General features: G+C 35.0%; 1 protein-coding gene across 6 annotated transcripts in view; it reads left to right on the top strand.

The window, feature by feature from the left end:
- Positions 1-21,902, top strand: part of TMPO (thymopoietin) — a 30,532-nt gene extending 8,630 nt beyond the window's left edge. The window contains exons 2-9 of one of the 6 annotated variants that reach the window (XM_043562260.1): positions 641-767; positions 4,384-4,542; positions 10,016-10,113; positions 16,894-17,013; positions 17,113-17,208; positions 17,623-17,733; positions 18,794-18,882; positions 19,701-21,902. In XM_043562260.1, the coding sequence (XP_043418195.1) occupies positions 641-767; positions 4,384-4,542; positions 10,016-10,113; positions 16,894-17,013; positions 17,113-17,208; positions 17,623-17,733; positions 18,794-18,882; positions 19,701-19,986 (1,086 nt within the window). In that variant the 3' untranslated portion in view covers positions 19,987-21,902. Of the gene's footprint in view, positions 1-640; positions 768-4,383; positions 4,543-5,382; positions 8,368-10,015; positions 10,114-16,893; positions 17,014-17,112; positions 17,209-17,622; positions 17,734-18,793; positions 18,883-19,700 lie in introns of those variants that run through there. The other 5 variants (XM_043562262.1, XM_043562263.1, XM_043562264.1 and 2 more) reach the window with 5 other exon arrangements.
- Positions 21,903-24,553: the final 2,651 nt, after the last annotated feature.

Consider the following 24,553-nt stretch of genomic DNA (forward strand, 5'->3'; position numbering starts at 1 on the left):
TTATGCTGAAAACTTCCTTTGAAATTTCTCTCAAAGCTTGTTCCATGTTCTCTGAACTTTTCTAAGTGAAACAGCCATATAGAACTAAATGTGCTGCCAGAGTTGTACCAAGAGGTGATAGTCAAAAAGTTTGACTTCCTTCGTGGTCAGACACTGGCTACTAAAGCTACTGAATATTCACCTGGGTTTCATAGACTCTGATATGCTTGTTTAAATTAAAGGAAATCATTTTTAAATATAACTAAGAAATATCTTTATGGTAAAGTCGTAAGCTCTTATAGAATAATTTAAATTTTTAAGGATTATTTAAGTGGTCAGTAGTAGTAAATTGTATCTCTGATTATCTGGGTTAAAGTCTTTAAACCCTTGCTGTTTACTCTTGAATTTTTGATGACGCCACCTCCTCTTTAGATAGGTTAGCCAAAACTGTTTTTAATAGTAATGTTTACAAATTTGAGTTGTTACAATTAAACTTAAAAAATATCTTCAAATAATGAGTTGCTCTTAATAAAATTGCTAAGGCCTAATAAAGCTATAAATTGGAGGGTGAATTTGCATGTTTATATTGTATACAGTGTGACTTATAAAATAGGTGAACACTTTAATTCATGTGGAAATGATAACCGGACTTTGTTTACAGAAAGCCACAAAGAAAACTGATAAACCCAGACTAGAAGATAAAGATGATCTAGATGTAACAGAGCTCACTAATGAAGATCTTTTGGATCAGCTTGTGAAATATGGAGTGAATCCTGGTCCTATTGTGGGTAAGTTGGTAAAATTTCAAGTTATCTTTTCTGTAAGTGCCCCAAATTGTTTTCCTGTCTTGCCTAGCAGTTAGAGTTTGGGTTCTAAGGACCAGTGTGTCATTAATCATTTATATGACCAGGACACAATTTCTTTAACTATAAATAAGGAAAATAAAATGAGAGAAATGAACTTAGATAATCTCCAAGATTACCTCTGTTGTTGAAATTGTTTCATATTGTGCTCATGTCACAGCTACCTGGTGAGACATAGGAGTCTTACATGACAATTGAGGAAAATTTGAAGTGACGCAGCTGGCCAAATTCATCCAAGTTAATAAATTAGTGACGGACTTGTTAATAGAACTCAAGTTAGGGATGCCTGGGTGGTTTAGTTTGGTTAGGCATCCGACTTCAGCTTAGGTCACAGTCTCACCACCGTTCATGAGTTCCAGCCCCACATCAGGCTCTGTGCTGACAGCTCCGAGCCTGGAGCCTGCTTCAGATTCTGTGTCTCCCTCTCTTTGCCTCTCCCCAGTTCCCCAGTTCCCACCGTCTCTCTCTCTCTCTCTCTCTCTCTGTCTCTGTCTCTCAAAAATAAATAAACATTAAAAAAAAAAAAAAAAGGAACTCCATCAATTCCTAGCATAGTACCCATTTTCAGTTATCATTAAAATTAACATTTTTAGGGGTGCCTGGGTGGCTCAGTCAGTTAAACGTCCAACTTCAGCTCAGGTCATGAACTTGCTGTCAGTGAGTTCGGGCCCCACGTCGGGCTCTGTGCTGATAGCTCAGAGTCTGGAGCCTGTTTCAGATTCTGTGTCTCCCTCTCTCTCTGCCCTTCCCCCTCTCACACTCTGTCTCTGAAAAATGAATAAACCTTAAAAAAAAATTTTTTTTAATAACATTTTTAAAGTCTTGTTTTGACTGGAATTCAAGAATGATCCCTTAAAGAACAAACTAAAAGAAAACTTGGAACTTAATATAATATACTGGATTTCCATCATTTGGTTACTGTCAGTGATTTTGCAAGGCTGGTTTTGCTTTAATTCTGGAGGGTCTTGACAGTAACCTCAAGATGGGCAAGGTGTATTTTGGTCTTCTAAGTTATGTAAAGTTTTGAACACTGGAAATTTGAATTTTTTTTTAATTTAATTTTTTTTGGAGCGAGAGAGCATGTGTGCAAGCAGGGGAGGGGCAGAAGGAGAGAGAGGAAAGAATCCCAAGCAGGCTCCATGCTGTTAGTGTAGAGCCCAACACAGGCCTCTATCACACAAACCCATGAGATCATGACCTGAGCTGAAATCAAGAGTCTGAGCCACCCAGGTGCCTCTAGATTTGTTTTTTTTTTTTTTCTATAGGTAAAGTTGCAAACAAGAATTTAGAATGTTTTTCTTTTGTTTTATTTAACACAGTACTTCCACATAGCTGGTAATAAGCCTGTGAATATAACTACCAACAGATATTTGATATTTAATTTTTTCATTTAAAATTCCAAAAGGGAGATGCTGCAGATATGTGTATTGTGTATCAATGTACGTATTATATATATCGGTATACCAGCTGTTCATTGTTTCCCAGCTTTATTGAGGTATACTTGACAAAAGTTGTATTATATGGTGTGTGTGTTTAACTTGATGTTTTTGTAGACGTATATATTGTGAAATGATCAACATGATCAAGCCAATTAACATCCATCACCTCACTGTTTTATTTTGTGTCTGAATGTGTAGTGAGAGCACTTAAGGTCTACATTTTTCACAAGTTTCATGTGTATTCTTAACTATAGCCCATTCTGTACATTAGATTTGCAGAACTTAGTCATCTTGCAGAAATTTTGTACCCTTTGACAACATCTTTCCACTTTCCCCTCCCTAGCTGTTCATCTTGCAGCTACTTATGTAACATTTTGAGATCTGTGTTGTTTCTTTAAAAAAAAGTGTATTATCATTTTAATCATCTTTTTTTTTTTTAAGTTTATTTCTTTGTTTTGAGGGAGAGAGCACGAGTGTGTGCACATGCGTGGGGGAGGGGCAGAGTGGGAGAGAAGGAATTCCAAGCAGGTTCCACACTACCAGTGAGGAGCCCGATGCAGGGCTCAGTTCCATGAACCATGAGATCATGACCTGAGCTGAAACAGAGCCAGAGGCTCAACCAACTGAGCTACTCAGGCACCCCATCATTTTGTTCATCTTCTAGAAACCACAGAAGGGTGCCTGGGTGGCTCAGTCAGTTAAGTGTCCAGCTTTGGCTCGGGTCATGATCTCATAGTCTGTGGGTTCGAGCCTTGTGTCGGACTCTGCTGACAGCTCAGATTTTAGAGCCTTCTTCGGATTCTGTGTTGCCTTCTCTCTCTGTCCCTCCCCCACTCGCACTCTTTCTCTCTCTCAAAAATAAATAAACATTAAAAAAGAAAAACCAGAGGGACATACAGTTAGTGTAAAATAGAAAATAAAAGCTGTTTTTGGCTTTAAATTGTCATTCATGTTGAAATGTGTTAAAAATGTGTTCGTAATCAATTTTACTTTGCTGTCTAATTGGTATACAATTTCTATTTTGTGGCACACATTTTCTATAAAAGGTCATTTGATCACAAAGTACTTATATCTAAATGTGATTTAACACCTTAAATTTACACAATGTTATATGAAAATATATTCGACTAAACAACTGTAGATGACTTTTCTTTACCCATAACTGAATGGCTCTTTATAGGCATATTAATCTCTGAGATTTGTGGGATTTTTATCATAGTATTGAGAGGAATGCAGTCTGTTTATAAAAATGATTTTTTTCTATAAGGCAAATGCTATTTACATAGTACTGGAAAATGTACAAAGTCTAAAGCTTTTCAATCAAAAATACTCAGTCATACATGGCTCTTTAGTAGGTGATCTATAATAAGATTATACCAGGGATGCCTGGTGGCTCAGTCAGTTAAGTGTCTGACTCTTTATTTTGGCTCAGGTCATGATCTTACTGTTTGTGAGTTTGACAGGCTCTACCATGACAGTGTGGAGTCTGTTGGGGATTCTCTCTCCCCTCCCTCCCTCCTTACCTCCCTCCCTCCCTCCCTGTCTCTCTCTCTCCCTCTCTCTCTCTCTCTCTCTCTCTCTCTCCCTCTCCCCACGCCACCCCCCCCCCCCGCACATGTGTGCTTACTCTCAAACTTAAAAAAAAAAAAAAGATTTATATCAATCTGTGTATTCCATGCTACTAAAAGAAACATAATCATGTATGTATTAAAATCTCGGCAAAACACCTATTTTAGAAAAGAATCCTTTATATGGTATTTTTAATCACTTAAGTTTAGAAAAGTAAAGTGTTGGGGCACCTGGGTGGCTCAGTCGGTTGAGCGTCCAACTTCAGCTTGGGTCGTGATTTCACGGTCCCTGGGTTTGAGCCCCACGTCGGGCTCTGCTGGTAGCTCAGAGCCTGAAGCCTGCTTTGGATTTTGTGTCTCCCTCCCTCTCTACCCCTCCCCCACTCACTCTATCTCTGTCTCTCAAAAGTGAATAAATGTTAAAAAAAAAAAAAAAGTTAAGCATGAATGCAGCATTTTAATGTTGGTAAATACGATAAGCAGGATCTTAAATAAGAAAATACAGATATTAAAGCAAGTTCTGCCTTCATACAGGAACAACCAGAAAGCTATATGAGAAAAAACTGTTGAAACTGAGGGAACAGGGAACAGAGTCAAGATCGTCAACTCCTCTGCCAACGATTTCTTCATCAGCAGAAAATATGAGACAGAATGGAAGTAATGACTCGGACAGATACAGTGACAATGAAGAAGGTAAAATTTTAAATGATATTAATCGAATATATGTAATTTTTTTCAGACTCCTAAGATACAGTAACCATGAAGAAGATAAAATTATTTTTTTGCTTATTTCATTTTTCTAAGAATAAAGTATTAAAAATAACGAAGTTTTCCCACTTACCCTTTCCAAGTATTATCAACACAGAAGCAACCGCTATCATTAATTTGGTGTTTATCTTTCCAACCCATTTTTAAATACTTTTTCATATGTATCTAATAACATGATATTATTTTGAACTTTTAAAAATGTATATAAATATAATGCTAAATCTTATTACTTGCTTTTCTCCATTCTGTTATACTATTGAGATCTCATCTTACTAATTTATTACTTATATGTCCATTTTATTTCTTGCAATTAATATATAGTGGTAGTATTTACAATACAATCTCTGTTTTCTATTGGCAGGCATTTAAATTTATAGTTTTTGCTAGATAATGTGATCTCAGGGCAACTATGAAAAGCAAACACTCTGACATGTTATTAGACTATTTTAAGAAAATTTGACCATAGTAAGTATTTTTTTTTAACTAGTACATGAAACAATGACCTTTCTATAATAAGAACAACTTGATATTTATAAAGTTTTAATTCATATGACTTGTTCGTCAATTTCATGATTATTTAATTTGACCCAAATTGCTTATATCTCCATAAGCATTGCCTGCCAGGGCACAGAGTGTCAGATTGGTTGTTCAGAATATGAAATATAGTTTTTTCCTTCAACAGCACTATGTTAGCAAAGAGGCAAAAAAATAAATCAGCTTAAACACAAGTAATGCTTAAACTTCCTGCCTCTTTTGCCTCTACAGGAAAGAAGAAAGAACACAAGAAAGTGAAGTCCACTAGGGATTTTGTTCCTTTTTCTGAACTTCCAACTGCTCCCTCTGGTGGATTTTTTCAGGGTATTTCTTTTCCTGAAATCTCCACCCGTCCTCCTTTGGGCAGGACTGAACTACAGGCAGCTAAGAAAGTTCATACTTCTAAGGGAGACCCACCTAGGGAACCTCTTATTGCCACAACCTTGCCTGGCAGGGAACAGTTGCAGAAGTTAGCCTCTGGAGGGAATTTGTTTACTTCCTCCAAGTCTAGCCATGATAGATGTTTAGAGAAAAGTTCTTCGGCATCATTTCAGCATGAACTCGCTGCCATGTTGGTCTCTGCTGCAGCTTCTCCTTCACTGATTAAAGAAACCACCACTACTTGCTATAAAGATATAGTAGAAAATATTTACCGTGGAGAGAAAAGTGGAATTCAACCATTGTGTACTGAGAGGTCCCATGTTTCAGATCAGTCAGTTCTCTCCAGTGAAAGGAAAGCACTAGAAGAGTCTGGGAGCTCACAAGTAATTTCTCCACCACTTGCTCAGGCAATCAGAGATTATGTCAATTCTCTGTTGGCCCAGGGTGGGGTAGGGAGTTTGCCTGGGACTTCAAACTCTACACCCCCACTGGATGTAGAAAACAGATGGAAGAGAATTGATCGATCTGATTTTCAAGAAACCGAATCTCTGTCTCCTCCACGAAAATTCCCTAGACTCAGTGAAAAGTCAGTAGACGAAAAGGATTCAGGTTCCTTTGTGGCATTTCAAAATACACCTGGATCTGAAGTTATGTCTTCTTTTGCCAAAACTGTTGTCTCTCACTCACTCACTACTTTAGGCATAGAAATGTCTAAGCAGTCACAACATGAGAAAATAGATGCCCCAGAACTATCTTTTCCCTTCCATGAATCTATTTTAAAAGTAATTGAAGAGGAGTGGCAGCAAATTGACAGGCAACTGCCTTCATTGGCATGCAAGTATCCAATTTCCTCCAGAGAGGCAGCACAGATATTATCAGTTCCAAAAGTAGATGATGAAATACTGGGGCTTATTTCTGAAGCGGCTCCACCCGTAGGTATTCAGGCAGCTTCTACTGAGTCTTGTGATAAACAGTTGGACTTAGTACTTTGTAGAACATATGAAGCTGCAGCATCAGCATTGCAGATTGCAACCCATACTGCCTTTGTAGTTCGGGCTCTGCAGGCAGACATCAGTCAGGCTGCACAAATCCTTAGTTCAGATCCTAGTCATATGCAGCAGGCACTTGGGATTCTGAGCAAAACATATGATGCAGCCTCATTTCTTTGTGAGGCTGCATTTGATGAAGTAAAGATGGCTGCCCATAGCATGGGATCTGCCACTTTAGGTCGCCGATATCTCTGGCTGAAGGACTGTAAAATTAATCCAGCTTCTAAGAATAAGCTGGCTGTTACTCCTTTTAAAGGTGGAACATTATTTGGAGGAGAAGTATACAAAGTAATTAAAAAGCGTGGAAATAAACACTAATAAAGTTAAGAATAAAGACACCTTATTTGATCTTTAATATGGGGAACATAGCAGCTTTTCTAAGAAGTTCAAGTACTTTTAATTGCTTTTTGCCAGGATTTTCTTTAAAGATCTTTTTAGTCTCCAGATTGGGCTGTTTTCAAAGTCAAACTTCTGCCTATCAAATTACAGTATAAAATTGCCTACATAGTACTCCCTTTTTTATTTTTTAAGTTGCTGTGATAGAAAAAGCCTGATATAAACAATTCAAAGAATCTTTGCCTCATATAGTTCACTCTCTCCTGTTTTACTTAAGATTTTACAATTCTCCAAAACTAAGGAAATTCCACTAAATAGAATATAAGTGGAGTCTTCACAGATTTAAATATTACTAAATATCTTTTCACTTTCTGGAACTTGTCCACATTTTTTTTTTTTATTTCTCACTTTTGTTTTTTTTACTTCTGTATTCCTTCATAATATTCTAGATCAGTGCAATTCAAAGTGCCAGTCTGCAGACAGTCACTGATCTACAGACAAGATAAGTATGCACCAGAATTTGGATCTAGAGGTGCTTTTTAGATCAATGGCAGGGTTTATTTTTGTAGCAAAATTTTATTGATGAAACAGTGTGCCAATTTACATTCCAGTGCAAGTGTCTCATTTCTATGAAGGACTGGTAGTAAACAGTTCATGGACCATGCTTTGCAAAATACTGCTATAAACAGGGTGACTGGGTGGCTCAGTTGGTTAAGTGTCCAACTTTGGCTCAGGTCGTGATTTCACAGTTTCTGAGTTCAAGCCCTGTATCAGGGTCTGTGCTAACAGGTCAGAGCCTGGGGGCCGCTCAGATTCTGTGTCTCCCTCTCTCTGCCCTTCCCCCATTCATGCTTTGTTACTCTCTCCTTCAAAACTAAACATTTTTTAAAAATACTGCTCTAAACAATAAAATTCTAAAAGAGTACATTCTCACTATCACTGTAGTTTGTCAGATGAACTAGACACTGGAAAAGTGGGGCGCTTTTTTTTTAAATAACACTTTCAAGTTATGTTGTGGTTCGTGGATGATTAGACTTAATCTAAATTTTGAAAGCAAATTTGTTACTAGTTTTTAAAAAATTTTATAAGAAATCATATTATACTTTGTATAAAGCAGTATATTCTGTTTTCATTTTTATGATTGTAAGATGAGTCTAACTGTAGAGGCATTTGATAATCAAATTTCTTTGTATTCTTATTGAAAATAGTAGTATTAAGTATAAGCAAAGTATAGTCCCTTTGGTACTCCTAGCCATTACTATATTCTTATTATACGTGTCCATCTTTGCAGCTTCTTGGGAGTAATTTTGTTTGTTATTTGTCTTCTGGAATGTACATGTATACATGTACCTACTAAGTGCAATGTGATTTTTTTAAATGTATTACTGTAGAATGCTTCTGCAAATTCAATAAAGTTGTAATTTGAACAGTATTGTGTGGTCTCCAGAAACATGTTGTATGTGTGTTTTATTCTCAGAGTTGCAACAAGTTAGGTATTTGTGGATGAACATCCCTTTTCCATTTCTTCATTGAAACTCTCTTGAGATTCCAGTGGTATAGTTGAAAATATTCTAAGTATTGTGGTTTTTCTTCTGTTAAACACTATGTTTTTATTGGCTGTTAGAATTTAAATTTGTGAGAAGAATTACTCTGTGACCAGATACCTTCATTGTTTTATCCATTTCTGCTCAACTACTACTGGGTTCGTTACTTTGTGATTTCTGATTTTTAGATTCTGAGTTAATAAAATATAAGGTTTATAATGCTAAGGATTATCCTAAACATAAATATATTAATAAGTCCATTTAATAGAAGTTTGGGGTTGGGGGGTAGTGTTGGTACCTTAATCCTAAGTAAAGATTGAACTATTTGAGCTAAGATGGTAAAAATCACTGTTTATTTTTGGGGAGACTTGCAAGTAGACTGTGGACTGACTAGTACCAGACTAGATAATTAGCAAAAACATACCTATCCTGACTACTTTTTTTAGCACCAGTGCATTGGGTTCATGCAAAACTAAGCTTTTTGTTTAAGAATTGACTCCCATTTCTGTTTCTGGTAGGAAAATAATCTAACTTAAATTTTTGGTAATAGAAGTTTTAGTAGTAACAGTGACATTGATTTTGCTATACTTTGATAAATGGCCACAAAATGTGGAAGTTAACTAAAATTTTTACAAGTCTTTAAAAGTCTAGCTCTTCTGAGGCACCTGGCTGGCTCAATTGGAAGAGCATGCGACTCTTGGGGTCATGAGTTCAAGCCCCATGTTGGGTGTAGACATTATTTAAATAAATAAAACTTAAAAAATCTAGCTCTTCAAATGGTGACAAAAAACGAAGGCTAGGTGAATGGAACATTGAAGACTATAAAAGATATATTTGAGTTGTTGGCATCGTGGTGATATGCTAACTAATGTATATGCACTAGCTTCTCTTCAAAGAAATGTTTTTTATTATGGAGAGAAGGAGGAGAAATGACCTGTGAGTTTTATTTTATGTAAGTGGGATTCTTCTAACCTCAGTTGTACCCAGGTTTTTTATAATCACATCAAATCAGAAGGGAGGACTTTTAAACTGCCCTAAAGTATTAATGTCACCACATCTATTTATTATTATTAGAGGCTTGATACCATGCAGGTATTTTCAGCCTTAACATTCCCTATAGCTTTTGTTCTTCCATATTTCAAATTTTAATAGCTAACCTTTATTCATATAGTAGTTATGCACCGTATGGACAAAAGAATGGTAACAACTGTGTTTTAATGTCCTTTTCCCACATCCAAGCTGTTTTGAGTGAAAAGCCTCCATGGGCAGTTTGAATTCACTTTATGTTTTAGGCTACTAGATCCAGAAAAAGGAGAGGAGAATAAATCGTAAGGAGTGGGGGAGATAAACAAATATGAATAAAATATGAATGGGGAAGTAAACTTTTTAAAGACAGAAATTACAGTTGAACAGTTGTAGTCTATTGAGGTAATAACCAGTAGGTAAACTTGTTTTACATAAGAATGTCTAAAACGAAGGTTCCAGAGTAGTGAGGATGACATTGTAGTTTATTGTGTAGTTCCGAGAGTAATGTTTCTCCGATGTTATTTCCAGACTCTAAAATAGAGCTCAAGCTTGAGAAGAGAGAACCACTAAAGGGCAGAGCAAAGACTCCAGTAACACTCAAGCAAAGAAGAGTTGAACACAATCAGGTATCTTTAGTTTTCTGATCGCTGTGTTCAGGTATAAATAATCTGACAGCACTAATTTGCTTATGTCCTCGCCTTTGGTTAATAGTTGACACCCAAATTCCAGCCCTCAATGAGGTGTTCATTCCATTGTTCATTAAATGGCCTTAGAAATCTAAACTTCATGTTTTTTGTCAGTAGCGTAGCCTGTACTTAACTGCAAGAGCCTAGTGTTTAATAAATGTCTCATTTGTGTTTGATTCTGTGCTAAGTGTGATTCAAAGCCAGTCATACTTTCAAGGGAAATATTTTAAAAGGTTGGAAATGCCTAAGCATTTTTTTTTTTTTAAAGGAAAGGATGGATTTTATATTGTATCTTTGTCTAGATTTCTAATTTTGCTTCTACTTTTGCTGGTCTTCTGTGGCTTTTCCCTCAACTCTGAAGCTAGTCTGTTCCTAAAACCATACTTTTCTTTCCTTATTTGAGGTGAAAATTCTTTTTCATTTGTGGGTGAGGCAGGGTACAGTTTTTCAAAAGGAAAATGTAGGTAACTAAAGAGAGAACTAATAAGCACAGGTATAACTGAACTAACAGAGAACAAATCATTGACTCTAATCTTGCATTGATTTGGCTGACCTTTACAAGATAGCTATCCGTAGAGTCATTTTCCTTATCCTTAATTTGTCTAGCTGGAAGATTTGTCTAGTTGGTTATTTAACTTTTCCATCTTCTCTTTGGCATTTTAAAGTCACACATCCTCAGAGGAAGTTCTTGATTGCTTAATCTATGTCTGCCTTGGTTTGATGTACTTGATAAGTTGAATTTCAGAACTATTTGTTAGAAATAAGCTTGGGGATTGCAGAGAATGTATAGAGCACTCAATGAAAGATTTTGTTTAATACAAAACCAGTACTGGAATAAACATATTATTGCCCTTTTATTTAGCAGCAGGGACATGCTGAAGAATAAGGAAATAACATGAAAAGAGAAATTAGGAAGAATCTGGTGACGGACAATGAAATAGACCAGCATGGAGAATTTTGGTTCTCAGTATAAAGGCAGGATGGTATAGTGCCATCAAGAATGCTTGACTGGTCAGATAATAGGTAAAAGGCAGGTTGGAGGATGGTATTAAGTATGGTTTAATTGAGTTGGAGAATCTAAACTGAGGGACAGGATAAATACAGAGTAAATTTAGGAGATGATAGTGGCCTTCTACAAAATTCAAAACATCAAGAAAATTGGAGGGAAGTGTTTAAGGACCCTGTACTCAGAGAGTGTCACTTGTTTTAAGCGTTTTACCAGTTTTGTTCATCTTCCCGTGTACCCTCTAGCTTTTTAAATTCCTTTTGGTTTTATTTTGCTTTTACTGTAATATATTAAAGTGAATCTCTAACATAATTTCATACATTAAAATGTCAGTACTTTCAGTATGTATCTCGAAAAGATAGCTGTTTCATATATACATATATAACACTGATACTATCACACCTAATAAAGTCATTAATTTTTTCATATCTGTTCAAATTTCTCCAGTTTCAGAAATACCTCTTTTATGATTAAATTACTCAAATCAGGATCCAAGTAAGCTACACATACCATTTGGTGATTTTTGTTTTGTTTTGTTTTGATCTCACAAGCCTGTAGCTATCTCCACTCCCCTCTATTAATTTGGTGAAGAAACCAAGTCAGTTCTCCAGAATTTCCCATATTCTGGGTTTGGCAGATTGCTTCTTCAGTTGTCATTTAAGTTCCTGTTCTGTAACCCTATATGTCCTGTAGACTGGAAGTTAGACCTGTGGTAGGGCTGTGTACTAGGCTTTCTGTGATGATGGAAATGTTTTTTATATCTCTTGTCCGTTGGGGTAGCCATTGGCCACATGTGGCTATTGAATACTTGGAATGTGGCTTGTGCAGTTGAGAAACTAAAATTTTAATTTTATTTAACTGAAATTTAAATAGCTGGTGGTTACCATATTGCACAGCATCAAACTAGAGGATTGGATAGATTCAGGTTCAGTTTCTTTGACCAGAATACTTCATAAATGGTGTGGCTGTCATACTGCATCATTTCAGAAGGAAAACAATGCTAAATTAGTAATAGGTTCAGATGTTGAAAGCATGACCCATCCATTTTAAAGTTCCACATCACCCTTTCATTTAATGGTTATGATAGCCATTTATGATTATTGCCTAGAACCACTATGTTGTTTGAGGTTATAAGGTAGTGATTTTTCTTATTCTCTTATTCCTTTACATCTATAAACTGGAATTCTTTTATAAAGAACTTTTATGGGGCTCCTGGGTGTCTCAGTCGGTTAAGTGTCTTGACTCTTGGTTTCAGCTCAGGTCATGATCTAGCCTCTTTGTGGGTTCGAGCCCCCTGTTGGGCTCTGTACTGGTAGTGCAGAGCCTGCTTGGGATTCTCTCTCCCTCTTTCTCTGCCCCTCCCCCACTCAAGCTGTCTCTCAAATAAACTTAAAAAAAACAAAAACAAAAAAAACTTCTTTCATGACCTGCATAGTTACCTTGAAATAAAATTCACACAAGAGAGCCAGCATACTTTGCCAACTTTCAAATTAAAGTGCCCTAGTCACTTTGAGAGGTGATCAATAAAATATTTCTTAACTAGCATGGTTTTCATATATTTCATTTATGAATCAGTTATACTCATCATTCTTTTTCCATGTTCAAATTGTGTCATCCTTATTCAGTGGGAATTACTGAGTTGGTTTCTGTGTCCTTTTATTGACGCTGTTTGTCTTTGATAGTTTCTTGTTTTCTAGCACAGTAAGATGTCCCAGGCTCATGTATATTTCCTGCCTTTTACCAAATCAGACATTTTTTCCAAAGAACCCTAATCTTTTTCATTGAAAACATTTGGAAGCTACCTACAGTGGATGCTAGGTTGTGCATTTCTGCTGGGTTGTCATTGCTTTCAGCCCTTTTTACTAGGAAGAGCTAGGAGTACTTATTTTTTAGGAAAACATAAATCATGAATTCATCAAGTTTGTGAATGCTATCTAACTTATGGATGTTCTATCTGTATCTCTTTTATGCTGAGTATCTTGGTTCTTAAAACGTGAGTTACTTAGTTTCACTATACAGATGTTTCTAAATAATACAGTACTCTTGATAATAAGGCAGGTAAAACGCAGTTTGGGTTTTTGGTTTGTTTGTTTGTTTGTTTGTTTTGGCAGTTTTTCTTGTCGTTAGGGCATAAAATCAAAATATTGTGCTTAAAGTCACGAGTGAATTTTTTTTCTTTCATACAGATTTTTGAATGTATATGGTTTTATTTAGGCATAAATAAGAGAGTCAGAAATCTGGACTTTATCTTTGTTCCTTTTATTTATAAGTAGCTATTTCTGTTAACTTTTGGTTAATATTTTCTTTTTGAAAATATTAAGGGAGCGCCTGGGTGGCTAAGTAGGGTAAGCTTCCAACTCTTGATCTCAGCTCAGGTCTTGATTTCAGGGTCGTGAGTTCAAGCCCCGCATAGGGCTCCATGCTAGGCATGAAGCCTACTGTATAGATGTATACATTTATTTTTGCTCCTCTTCTTACATAAAAGGCAGTGAATTTTGCACATTTCTACCTGTTAATCTAAACACATATCCTGGGGATCACTCCATATCAGAATATAGTATGGCCATCGTCCTCATTGCTCTGTACCACTGCATGTTATTGCATTTTATAGATGTACTGGGATTTATTCAGCCACTTTACTTTTGGTGGATATTTGGATTATTTTCAGTTATGCTGTTTCGATAATACAAAGATGAACTGATGAACAGCCTTACACATATCATTTCATATTTTAGCCAATTTATCTTGGGGAAATCTAGAAGTAAAGTTACTGGGTAATTTTGCTCGATGTTACCAAATCTCCCTCCCGCATAAGAGTTAAAACATTTCACACTCCCACCAGCATTGTATGAGAGTACCTTTCTCTAATGGAGGAATAGGATTCTGTGTTTTTTTTTTAAATTAATATGAGTAACCATATTACTCATATTTCACCTAAATTAATAGTTATTCAGAGTAAGGTGGCTTTTAATTAATACTATTTCTTTTTATAACTTCGTTTTGTGTAAATTTTTGCTTAGAGCTTGTATTTTTACTGACAGATCTATAGCCTTTTTTTTTATAGCCCAGCTCCTGCATTCTTTTGTGCCTCAACTGCCTACTGTCTTCCAAATAACTTTTTGCCTGATAGCATATTGAAAGGCAATGCAAGGTTTTTGTTTCTGTCTCCTGTTTTTCTCCTGATAAATTCAGGAGTTGCTGGAGAACATCTTGCTGAAAGTAGATGAAAGTTGCAGTTAGTATTTTGGCAACAGTATACAGCAATCACGTTAACTACTAATTTTACATAGGGATGTTTTCCATTCTTTTCAGTCAGTAATCGTCACTTGTTTATAGTGGATTCTGATAGAAAAAATCTTCAGAATATTTTTTCTGGTGTGTGAAGAGTTCTCCATTAGTTTTCTGTGAAGATGATTAATTCTCAATTAGATGATGATAGTCAAAGAACTAATAAAATTAGTTGATAGTCCTCAACCAAAGAATTTAATAAACCTGGACAAAAGGAAGTATATATGATTTATAGTGAGAAGTGTCTTTCCCACCCCTTTCCAGCTATTCCCACCCCTTTCCAGCTATTCCCACAGGCAACCAAGGTGTTTCTTGTGTTTCTTTCCACAGAAGAATATAAAGAATATTTAAATGGAACTTGACCTTTAATTCAAGGATAACTAATAGAAATGTAAACATGTAATTTTTTTTTATTAACCATAGTAGTTTCAGTAGATGTTGGTAAAATTTTTGATAAATTATTTCAGTTCAAAATACAACAAATGGAAAATCCTGGAATTTGGGAGACAACCAATTTTAAGGAAAGGGGACATTTTCCACATGCCACCTTCATGGCTGTAGATAAAATATCTACATAAAAATGGTCTTTATATTTTATCAGTTTTATTAACCCTTTCAAGAAATGTAATTTTTAATGCTTTGGGGAGTTTTAAAATAGTTAATATACACTGATAATACCAGATACACTCTCAAACCATAATATTTTTAAAATACTGGTTCTAATTTTATTGGCATTGAGCAATTGACTATTAAAGAGGAAGCATTACTGAAAGTAGTTTTAAGAAAATACTTTGAGATAGCATCATAAGTCAGTTATAGTATCTTAAACCGGGTGTCCTCAACCCTGGCTGCACATTAGAATCCCCTCAGGAGCTGTAAAAATTAACTATGCCCAAGCCCCTTCTAGAAGAGATTCTGACTTAACTAGACTAAGCTGGGGTTGGGGGCATTTGATATCTCTTAGAAGCTCCCCACTTGATACTATGCTGCCAGGATTGAGAACCTCAGATTAAAACTATTGTTCCCTTCTATTCAAATAATCAGGAATTTAACTGTTAATAAACATTTATCATATTTGTGTGTAATGTGTTTATGCATTTGTCTTTTGATCAATCTTAAGTTTGCATTCAGCACATATTTTCTGATAGCAGGAAAAGGAACCCAGAGTTTCTAATTGTGAGTCAAAGAGAAACTCTTTAATACTAATCCCAAATACAGATAAATAAAAAATTAGATAGGAGACTATGTTTGTACCTTGTGGGGTTTAGGTAGTAATGTTTCCAGCTAAATAAGCATGCTTACTGGATGAGCGCCCTTGTCTCAGGATGAAAGTAAAATACATCTGTCTTTAAAATTAATAGGCACTGAGTTGGATATAAAAACCTCAGTTATCTAGATAAAATATTACCTTGAAAGCAGAAGTGACAATATAAGCACACTTTAGTATAATACTAACCATTGATAGATGTTCTCTGGTTAATTTAAAAGAATCATCTGGTAATTGTGGCTTCAAAGTTGAGTAAGTTGCTACTTGGAATGCAGAATCTCAGGTCCTGCCCCAGAGCTGCTGAATCAATAATCTGTATTTTAACAAAAGTTCCAGGTGATGGATATGCACATTAGTTTGAGAAGTACTAGTCTAGTGGTTTTCAAACTATTATGTAAGAACTACTAAATTATTTTTTAAATGAGGAAAAATCAATTGGCTTTTCAGGGAGAAAGGAATCTGGGACTGGAAGGTACCAGTGGTCCATCACTACTGCTATCTCTATAGTGAGAAGTGTAGGTTTGGCATTTGACATTATAGGCTTGTGTGTTTGTGAAAGAGGTAACTTACCACCAGGTTCTTCTTGCTCAATTTTAGTATCTGTTTCTAAGAAAAGTTTGACACCTGGGAACTTTTACGTTCAGATAGTTATGTGTGGATTATAATTTAAACTGAACCTTTAAATAATCCTACTTGAAAAGGACAATGTTTAATTTATGCTAACAATTATAAAATTTTATTTTGTTTTAAAAGGAAATGGGCTTGTTATAATAAATGACTTTATTATAGTCATGATCAGCCTGCTTTTTGTTTAGACAGCCAAAGAGGTGCAGTTATGAAACAAGAACCAAATAGCAAACAGCAAGTCACAGAAGGAGCAGTGATAAAATTATGTGCTTTTCTCCCTCTCACTCATATTACAATTTGTAAGCTCCTGTAGTTGGATGCTTTAATGTATTTTACCATACTTTTTAGCACTTTCCAATGCCTACATATTGGTTTAGTCAGTACGTTTAGAAATATGTTGAGGGCATAGCATTGTTTGCAAATGCTGGCATTTGGAGATTTTTCATGACTTCTCACTGTGCTAGGTAATGTGGCCATTATTAAGGTGTTTGATGTTAGAATATGACTTTTTAATGTGTCGATACTTGAATAGAGCTATTCTCAAGCTGGAATAACTGAGACTGAATGGACAAGTGGATCTTCAAAAGGCGGACCTCTGCAGGCATTAACTAGGGAATCCACAAGAGGGTCAAGAAGAACTCCAAGGAAAAGGGTGATGCAAGGCTTATTACTTAGAATTGGGTTTTCAGATTGGTAGGGCTTTAGTGATTATTTTATATTTATTGTTTTTGTTTTGTTTTCAAACTAACAGGTGGAAACTTCAGAGCATTTTCGTATAGATGGTGCAATAATTTCAGAGAGTACTCCCATAGCTGAAACTATAATGGCTTCAAGCAACGAAACCTTAGTAAATATGTTTCATAAACTATACAAGTGGTATTCTTTGTAAATTACCCTTTAATTAGAACTGGGGAGGTGGTAAATTTGGCAAATCTCAAATTTGTGTTTTTAAACATTATATTTTAAACTCATTTTCCCCATTCTGAATTTTAGAATTTTTCAATATAGTCAATTTAAATATATCAATCTGTACAAGAATCCTACCTAAGTATTATAAGGAAACTTTTTTGCTAAAATATTTAAAAAGTGCTAAGGCTTCACATGTGAAGCATTGAATATGTTCATTTCTAGGTTCTTTTGCCTAAATTTTTATTAAGAGAAAGTATTGAATATTACAGAAATAGAGTATCTTTTTTTTTCTTTTTACGTGTCTTTGTTATGTTTGGATAATTCTGAGTCTGAATAATTTGAATCTTGGCAGGTTGTCAATAGGGTGACTGGAAATTTCAAGCATGCAGCTCCTATTCTGCCAATCACTGAATTCTCAGACATACCCAGAAGAACACCAAAGAAACCATTGACAAGAGCTGAAGTAAATGCATAAAATTTAGATCGATGCTATCATTGATCTTTTAAAGAGGAAATTTTTTATATTTGTCTTTTGCAGTGGGAGGGAGCAGAGCTTTCTTAATTGGGTGGGTGTGTGTGTGTATGTGTATGTGTGTGTGTATATATATATATATATATATATATATATATATACACACATATATATGCATATATTATTTTAAAGACATACTTTTATTAGTGACAGTCGAAAGTAACTAATATAGTATGATATGCTAATACTATCAGCTTGCTACCATGTGCCTCTTAAGTTCTACCTTTCAAGGGAGTATTCATTTTTGTGCTGCTTCTAATGTGTTCTCTTTGTTATGGATGTGGGTTGAAAGTGTTTCTGGGCTGTTGGGGAGGCTATTCTATCTTTTCACTGAAAGGTCAAGTAATGGGACTTTTAAGTGACTTTGTATGATGCTTGAATTGATTAACTCCTGTATACTTAAGCTTTGAAGTACTAACTGCATGATGCATTATAATTTTAATGAATTTGTACTGAAGGTGGTTCTGATCTGGGCATAAAGGTAAACAGCAAAATAAGCAGGTAATTTAAAAAATCATTTTGTGTTTTTTAAGTTAGGAAGATTGAATTGACTCACATATACTAAAACTTTTAAGGATCCATGTTAATTTGATATCTTCTGTATTTCATCAGTTATTACAAAATTCTTAACGGAAGAAGAAACAGTGTACTCTTAATATTAATGAAAAGCAGTGAAATCCAGTGGGGGGAACTTAACGCTGCCATATTAACTATACTGAATTTTAGTTTGAGGGTGGTTTGGGGTTGTTTTGTTAGCTTGAATGTGTGGCAGTCCCCTGCCCCCATTACCACATTAACATATCTCCACAGTGAAGAAATTTGAGGAGAGCTTTGGAAGTGTATGGATACTTGAGCAATGATGGATTTAGAAAGGGGAGTGATAAAAGCTGGGGCAGACTTGAATGCATTCTGTTCTCTGAAACTTCTTTTTTAAATTGTGTTTTAATTGCACATTTACACTGTTAACTTGTGGTTGTCTGTTTCTTATTAGGTGGGAGAAAAAACAGAGGAAAGAAGAATAGAAAGGGATATTCTTAAGGAAATGTTTCCCTTTGAAGCATCTACACCAACAGGAATTAGGTATTCAGATACATTAAAACAAGTATTAGTGTATTCTACTAGGGTATTTTTATTTATTTACTTATTTATTCCCACCTTTATCGAGGTGCAATTGACATAAAAGTTATATCTACTTAGGATGTACAACATGATTATTTCATATGCACCTACAGGAATTTTAACCTTTTATTTTTAATTGAAATATGGCTAGCATATAATAGGGAAATTATGATTTTTATTCTTCACAAGGTTATTGTACCCATGTTTTCAGAAGTAAACTGTTCTTTTGAGAGCAGTGTAATTCCAAGTCACCAGTTCATATTCTTGAAAGTTGAGTCAGTTTCAGAATTAACTTTGATAAGCTGAAGTATTATAAATAATTTGCCTACTATCTAATTCTCCTTTTTCTAATTCTCAGTTTGTTATATAAACAGAAACCTCGAAGGAAGTAAAAAAGTTTCCCTTTTCTAGTTGAAAAGGCTGTGTTTAGAGAACTCCTGAATTATTTCCTAACTGAACAAATCACACCAAAGTACCTTATTTTTTTCCTCTCATCCTCTAAATATATTGGCTCTGAAAAGCCTTTAAGGAAACAAGTTTAGTGAATATCAGTGTTCTGAATATTTTCTAATAGAATGAACATCCAACATTTTAAATGAAAAATGTACAGAAATTTTAAATAGGCTGACTGACCTCACTGTTTACATGTGACCGTTTTCTACTCTTATCTCAAGAAATGTGTTTGAAATTAGGAAGTAGTAATGAGATCTTATATTACATATCAGAATCATGACTTTTATCTAAATTTATTTTTTTCTTCCTGCTTTTACTCCCAACAGTGCTAGTTGCCGCAGACCAATCAAAGGGGCTGCCGGCCGGCCATTAGAACTCAGTGATTTCAGGATGGAAGAATCTTTTTCATCTAAATATATTCCTAAATATGTTCCCTTGTCAGATGTCAAGTCAGAAAAGACAAAAAAGGGACGCTCTATTCCCATGTGGATAAAAATTTTGCTGTTTGTTATTGTGGCCATTTTTTTGTTTTTGGTCTATCAAGCTATGGAAACCAACCAAGGAAATCCGTTCATTAATTTTCTTTCTAATAGCTCTGGAAAATCCAACTGAATGATATCTCTTTGGCACACTCAATTTGGTCTCCTTATTTTTTCTAATAACTGTATAAAAAAAATTTGTGTATACTTGTTGACTTGAGAACTAAAAATAATGTGATTTCATCTGAATAAATGTAGTATTCCATTGAAAAGCAAAGCAGGATATATAAATGGACTTCATTTAAATGTTTTGGACTTTGGACTAGTAGGAGATCACCTCGTGCCATATAATCTTTTTTAGCTCTGGAACTTTTTTGTAGGCTTTATTTTTTTAATGTGGACATCTTACTTCACTTTTGAGAAAAATGTATATTGTTTTTGTGTATTTGGGAAACAAGAAGGGCAAAACATGATAGTATAATGTGAAGCTACACATTTAAATACTTTGAATTCTTACAGAAAAGATTTTAAGAATTCTCTGCTGTATAAAAACTTTACAGATATGTGAAACATGAAATTTGGTAAGAAAAAACATAACTTGGGTTGTACTTTTTGTAATTGCCATAGGTTTGATGTGTTTATGGGGGAACATACAGCAATAATCTCTTCTGTAACTTTTATTAATAGTAATTATTATAGCCCTATTGTACTCACTTTTTAAAAGATTTCTAGTATCATGAATGTCCTACTTCAGTAAGACCCATTTAAATGCTGTTGATATTTTAGCAGGGATCTTTAGCATAACATACACGTTTTAGAGAACTGTTAGCTGGCTGTACATGTTTTTAGAAACTGTTTAGCTAGCTATAAGGCTGTAATTGGAAACCTGTACTTTTTATTTACAGTGAGACATTCTGTCCAAATATTTCTTAGATAAATAAGTGTGTGTCTGTTTAGAAGTTAGAAACTTTAAACACTGGTCTTAGGTTCCATTTGGGTTTATTATTGCATTGTCTTCTGTTAACCAAAAACAAAATTTGCCTGGTTTTTTTTGCCCAATATTTCCCAACAAAATTTGATTTAAGTGCAGAAAGTATTTACTTTGAAATGACATAGTAAACTTTTCTTAGATACAAAGTAGTTAATACATAAATTTGTAAACTTTGAATATGAAGTGGGCATTATGATTTTTGTATACTCTTGAAATGGTTAACTTATCTTTGTGGTTGATTTATTTTATTTTTTAGCTAAAACTTACCTCATGTATAACTTGGTTAAGTAAAATAGTAGGTAATTGAAATTTTAGTAGAATCAAGTAAAACAAAAATCATTTGAATTTCAACTTCACAGTCATTGACCATAAAGCACACTAAAGATGTAAGTTATTTTAAATATCATCTGGAATAAAAAGATACTTTTAAAGTAAAAAGCTTAATATGTATATTTAGACCACACAATTTTGATTTCATTAGCTGTATTCTGATATTTAGCTTCTAAATATCTTGTAGACATTTTTCACTTACTTTACAGTTGATCAGAAACATTTGGTAGGTCTGGTCCCACAGGGGAGTGGAAAACTTACTCCTAGATCAGAAATGCTTGCCTCTTTGAGTAAAAGTGTTTCTTTGAAATGAGCCACAGAGGGGGCACATTTTACTCATCTTTTCTACAGTACAGTAATAGCAGTCTAGTTTTTCTTGTTTCTAAACTTTGCTTCCCATATAGTTTTCAGTCTTTTTTTTATTATTAGAAATTGTGAGAAACTACATTTAATGATTAAAAATATGGGAAGATAATCAAACTTATATGTGTGTAAGATCAATTTTCTAATAGGAAAGGTATGGTCCAAAATAGTAAAAAGTAGGACCAGGTAAAATATTTAGTCTTTTTTTTTTTTTTTTTAATGTGTACTTGGTCTTTTGTCTGTGTCTGTTTTATTCCACTAGAATAAATGTGTCCTTGATATAAATGCAAAGCATTTCTTCCTGATTAAATTGTAGATGTAGACTTTACAATATAATTCAATAATAAAAAAGTAATTAACCTCTAGTTTTGTCATTGTAATAAATGCTTTTTAGATAGCACAAACTATAAGATGCCTGATAACATTTCTTATGTGATGTTTATGGATTGTCGAGTTTTAGTTCTTGTTTCAGTTTGCTCCTTAATGTTTTGCTTCTAATCATTTCATAATCAGCTCCTCGTTTGTTCACGGGTAAGCAGTGTATAGCCATTATACTCACAGAATGATACAGGGAAGCTTCCAGAGGCACCTCCCCAACTCTACAATATAGTGATATAGAACAATATAACATCCTTTTCTAAGTTAGTACTTAATCTCTGACACTCATTGTTAGTCTTGCTTTGAGATGAAGCAAAGATGTTGCCAAGGTGTAGTTAGCATGGAGCTATGATCATAAGATGAAAGTTCTCTCTCCATTCATGTGTTCCCCAAAGGTGATTTTATTTAGTGATTTTTAAAGTAATATACACACATGTACATATACATACTATAATTAGTACATAGCATTAAAGGCTTACCATGCTTATTAGATGCATACCATGTGCTAGATACTGCTTTATGCACTTGATAGATATTGACTTAATCTTTATGGTAATCCTATGAAGTAGATATTTTCTTACTCTCTCATTACAAATGAAGAAATTAATGCTCAGAGGGGTTAAGAAATTTGCTGAAGTTTGAACAGCTGGGATGTGATTACATATGATAATTGGTCTGATTACACATAATATGGCAGAGGGGATATGAAAGACTAACACTCTACATACACACTGTATACCAGTTTTCTTGTTCAGCCTTGCTTCTTCTACAGTTTTGGTGCCTCTAAGTTGCAAACTTCATTTGGGATTCTTTAAGCTTCACTTCTAGTTTTAATCTTTCTCTGCAGCCATTTAAGTTTCATTCCCTTTTACTTTAAAAAAAAAATAAATTTGACATAATACATTGTATAAATTTAATGTGTATGTGTTATTTTTATACATTTATATATTGTAATATGCTTGCTGTTGTAGTGATTTATCACATTATGTAATTATGGTGCAATATGGTTGTTTATACTGAAGACCAAGCATTCTTCATAAATAATAGAATCTCTATTCAAAGTCCAAAGTTTGCTGAAAATTATTTTTAGTTTGGCATCATAATCATAGTACCTTAAAATACATTGATCAGTATCACCTTATCTTACCATGAATTGTATACCAACTTTTAATTGCACTTTCTCCTTAAATTTAAAACAAAGATCTCAGGGGTGCCTGACTGGCTCAGTTGGAATTGCATGTGACTCGATCTCAGGGGTTGTGAGCTCAAGCTCCATGTTGAATGTACAGATTACTTAAATAAATAAACTTAAGACTTCAAATAAAAGACTTTTTTTAAATAAAAGACTTCAAAATAACTCTTGCGATTAAATTATATTAATTTCCTTACATATTTTCTGATTTATATTTGCACACCCCATTTTTTAAGTTTCATTTTCTTGTTTTTTGTTTTTTTTAGGTTTTATGTATTTAGTTTGAGAGAGAGAAAGCAAGGATGGGTGGGGTGGAGGTAAAGAGAGACAATCCCAAGCAGGCTCCACACTGATAGTGTGGGCTCAATCACGACCGCGAGACCACAACCTGAGCCAAAGTCTGACACTTAACCAAGACTGAGCCACCCAGACACCCCTTCTATTTTTTTTTTTAAGTTTATTTATTTTGGAGAGGGAGAGCATGGAAGAGGCAGAGAGAGGGAGATAGAATTCCAAGCAAGCTCTGTACCATCAGTGTGGGGCCCAAACTCATGAACTGAGATCATGACCTGAGCCGACGTCAGACGCTTAACCACCTGAACCACCCAGGGGCCCACATTTTTTAAAATTAATTGTTTATTATTTTTGAGAGAGAGTGCACAAGTGGGGGAGGAGTAGAGAGAGAAGGAGATGCAGAATCTGAAGCAGGCTCCAGGCTCTGAGCTGTCAGCAGAGTCTGATGGGCTCAAACCCATAAACTGTGAGATCATGATTTCAGCCAAAGTGGGATGCTTAACTGACTGAGTCACCTAGGTGCCCCAATATTTAGTTTTGAAAGAGAGAGCAGGGGAGGGGCAGAGAAAGAGGGAGACACAGAATCTGAAGAGGCTCCAGGCTCTGAGCCGTCAGCACAGAGCCCGACACGGGACTCGAACCCACGAACCCTAAGAGCATGACCTGAGCCCAAAGTTGGACACTTAACTGACTGAACCACCCAGGCACCCACATTTTTTCTTTTTTTTTTTTTTTTTTAATTTTAATTATGGTATAGTTAGTTAATAGTTTCAGGTGTACAATATAGTGATTTGATAGTTTTATGCCTTCTCAGTGGTCATCAAGATAAGTTTACTCATGGAGTTCCTAGGTGGCTCAGTTAAGCATCCAACTTGATTTTAGCTCAGGTCATGATCTTGCGCTTTGTAGGGTTGAGCCCCATGTCAGGCTCTGTGCTGACGGCGTGGAGCCTGCTTGGGAAATATCAGTGTACTCTTAATTCCTTTCACCTGTTTCACCCATCCCCTACCCACCCACTCTGGGAACCATCTGCTTGTTCTCTGTGGTTAAGAGTCTAATTTTTGGTTTTTTTTCCCTTGTTGATTTCCTAAATTCCACATATGAATGAAATCCTATGGTATTTATCTTTGACTTTCATTTAGTATTTTTTGA

The sequence above is a fragment of the Prionailurus bengalensis genome, chromosome B4 (assembly GCF_016509475.1).
Source record: "Prionailurus bengalensis isolate Pbe53 chromosome B4, Fcat_Pben_1.1_paternal_pri, whole genome shotgun sequence".
NCBI classification, from domain to species: domain Eukaryota; kingdom Metazoa; phylum Chordata; class Mammalia; order Carnivora; family Felidae; genus Prionailurus; species Prionailurus bengalensis.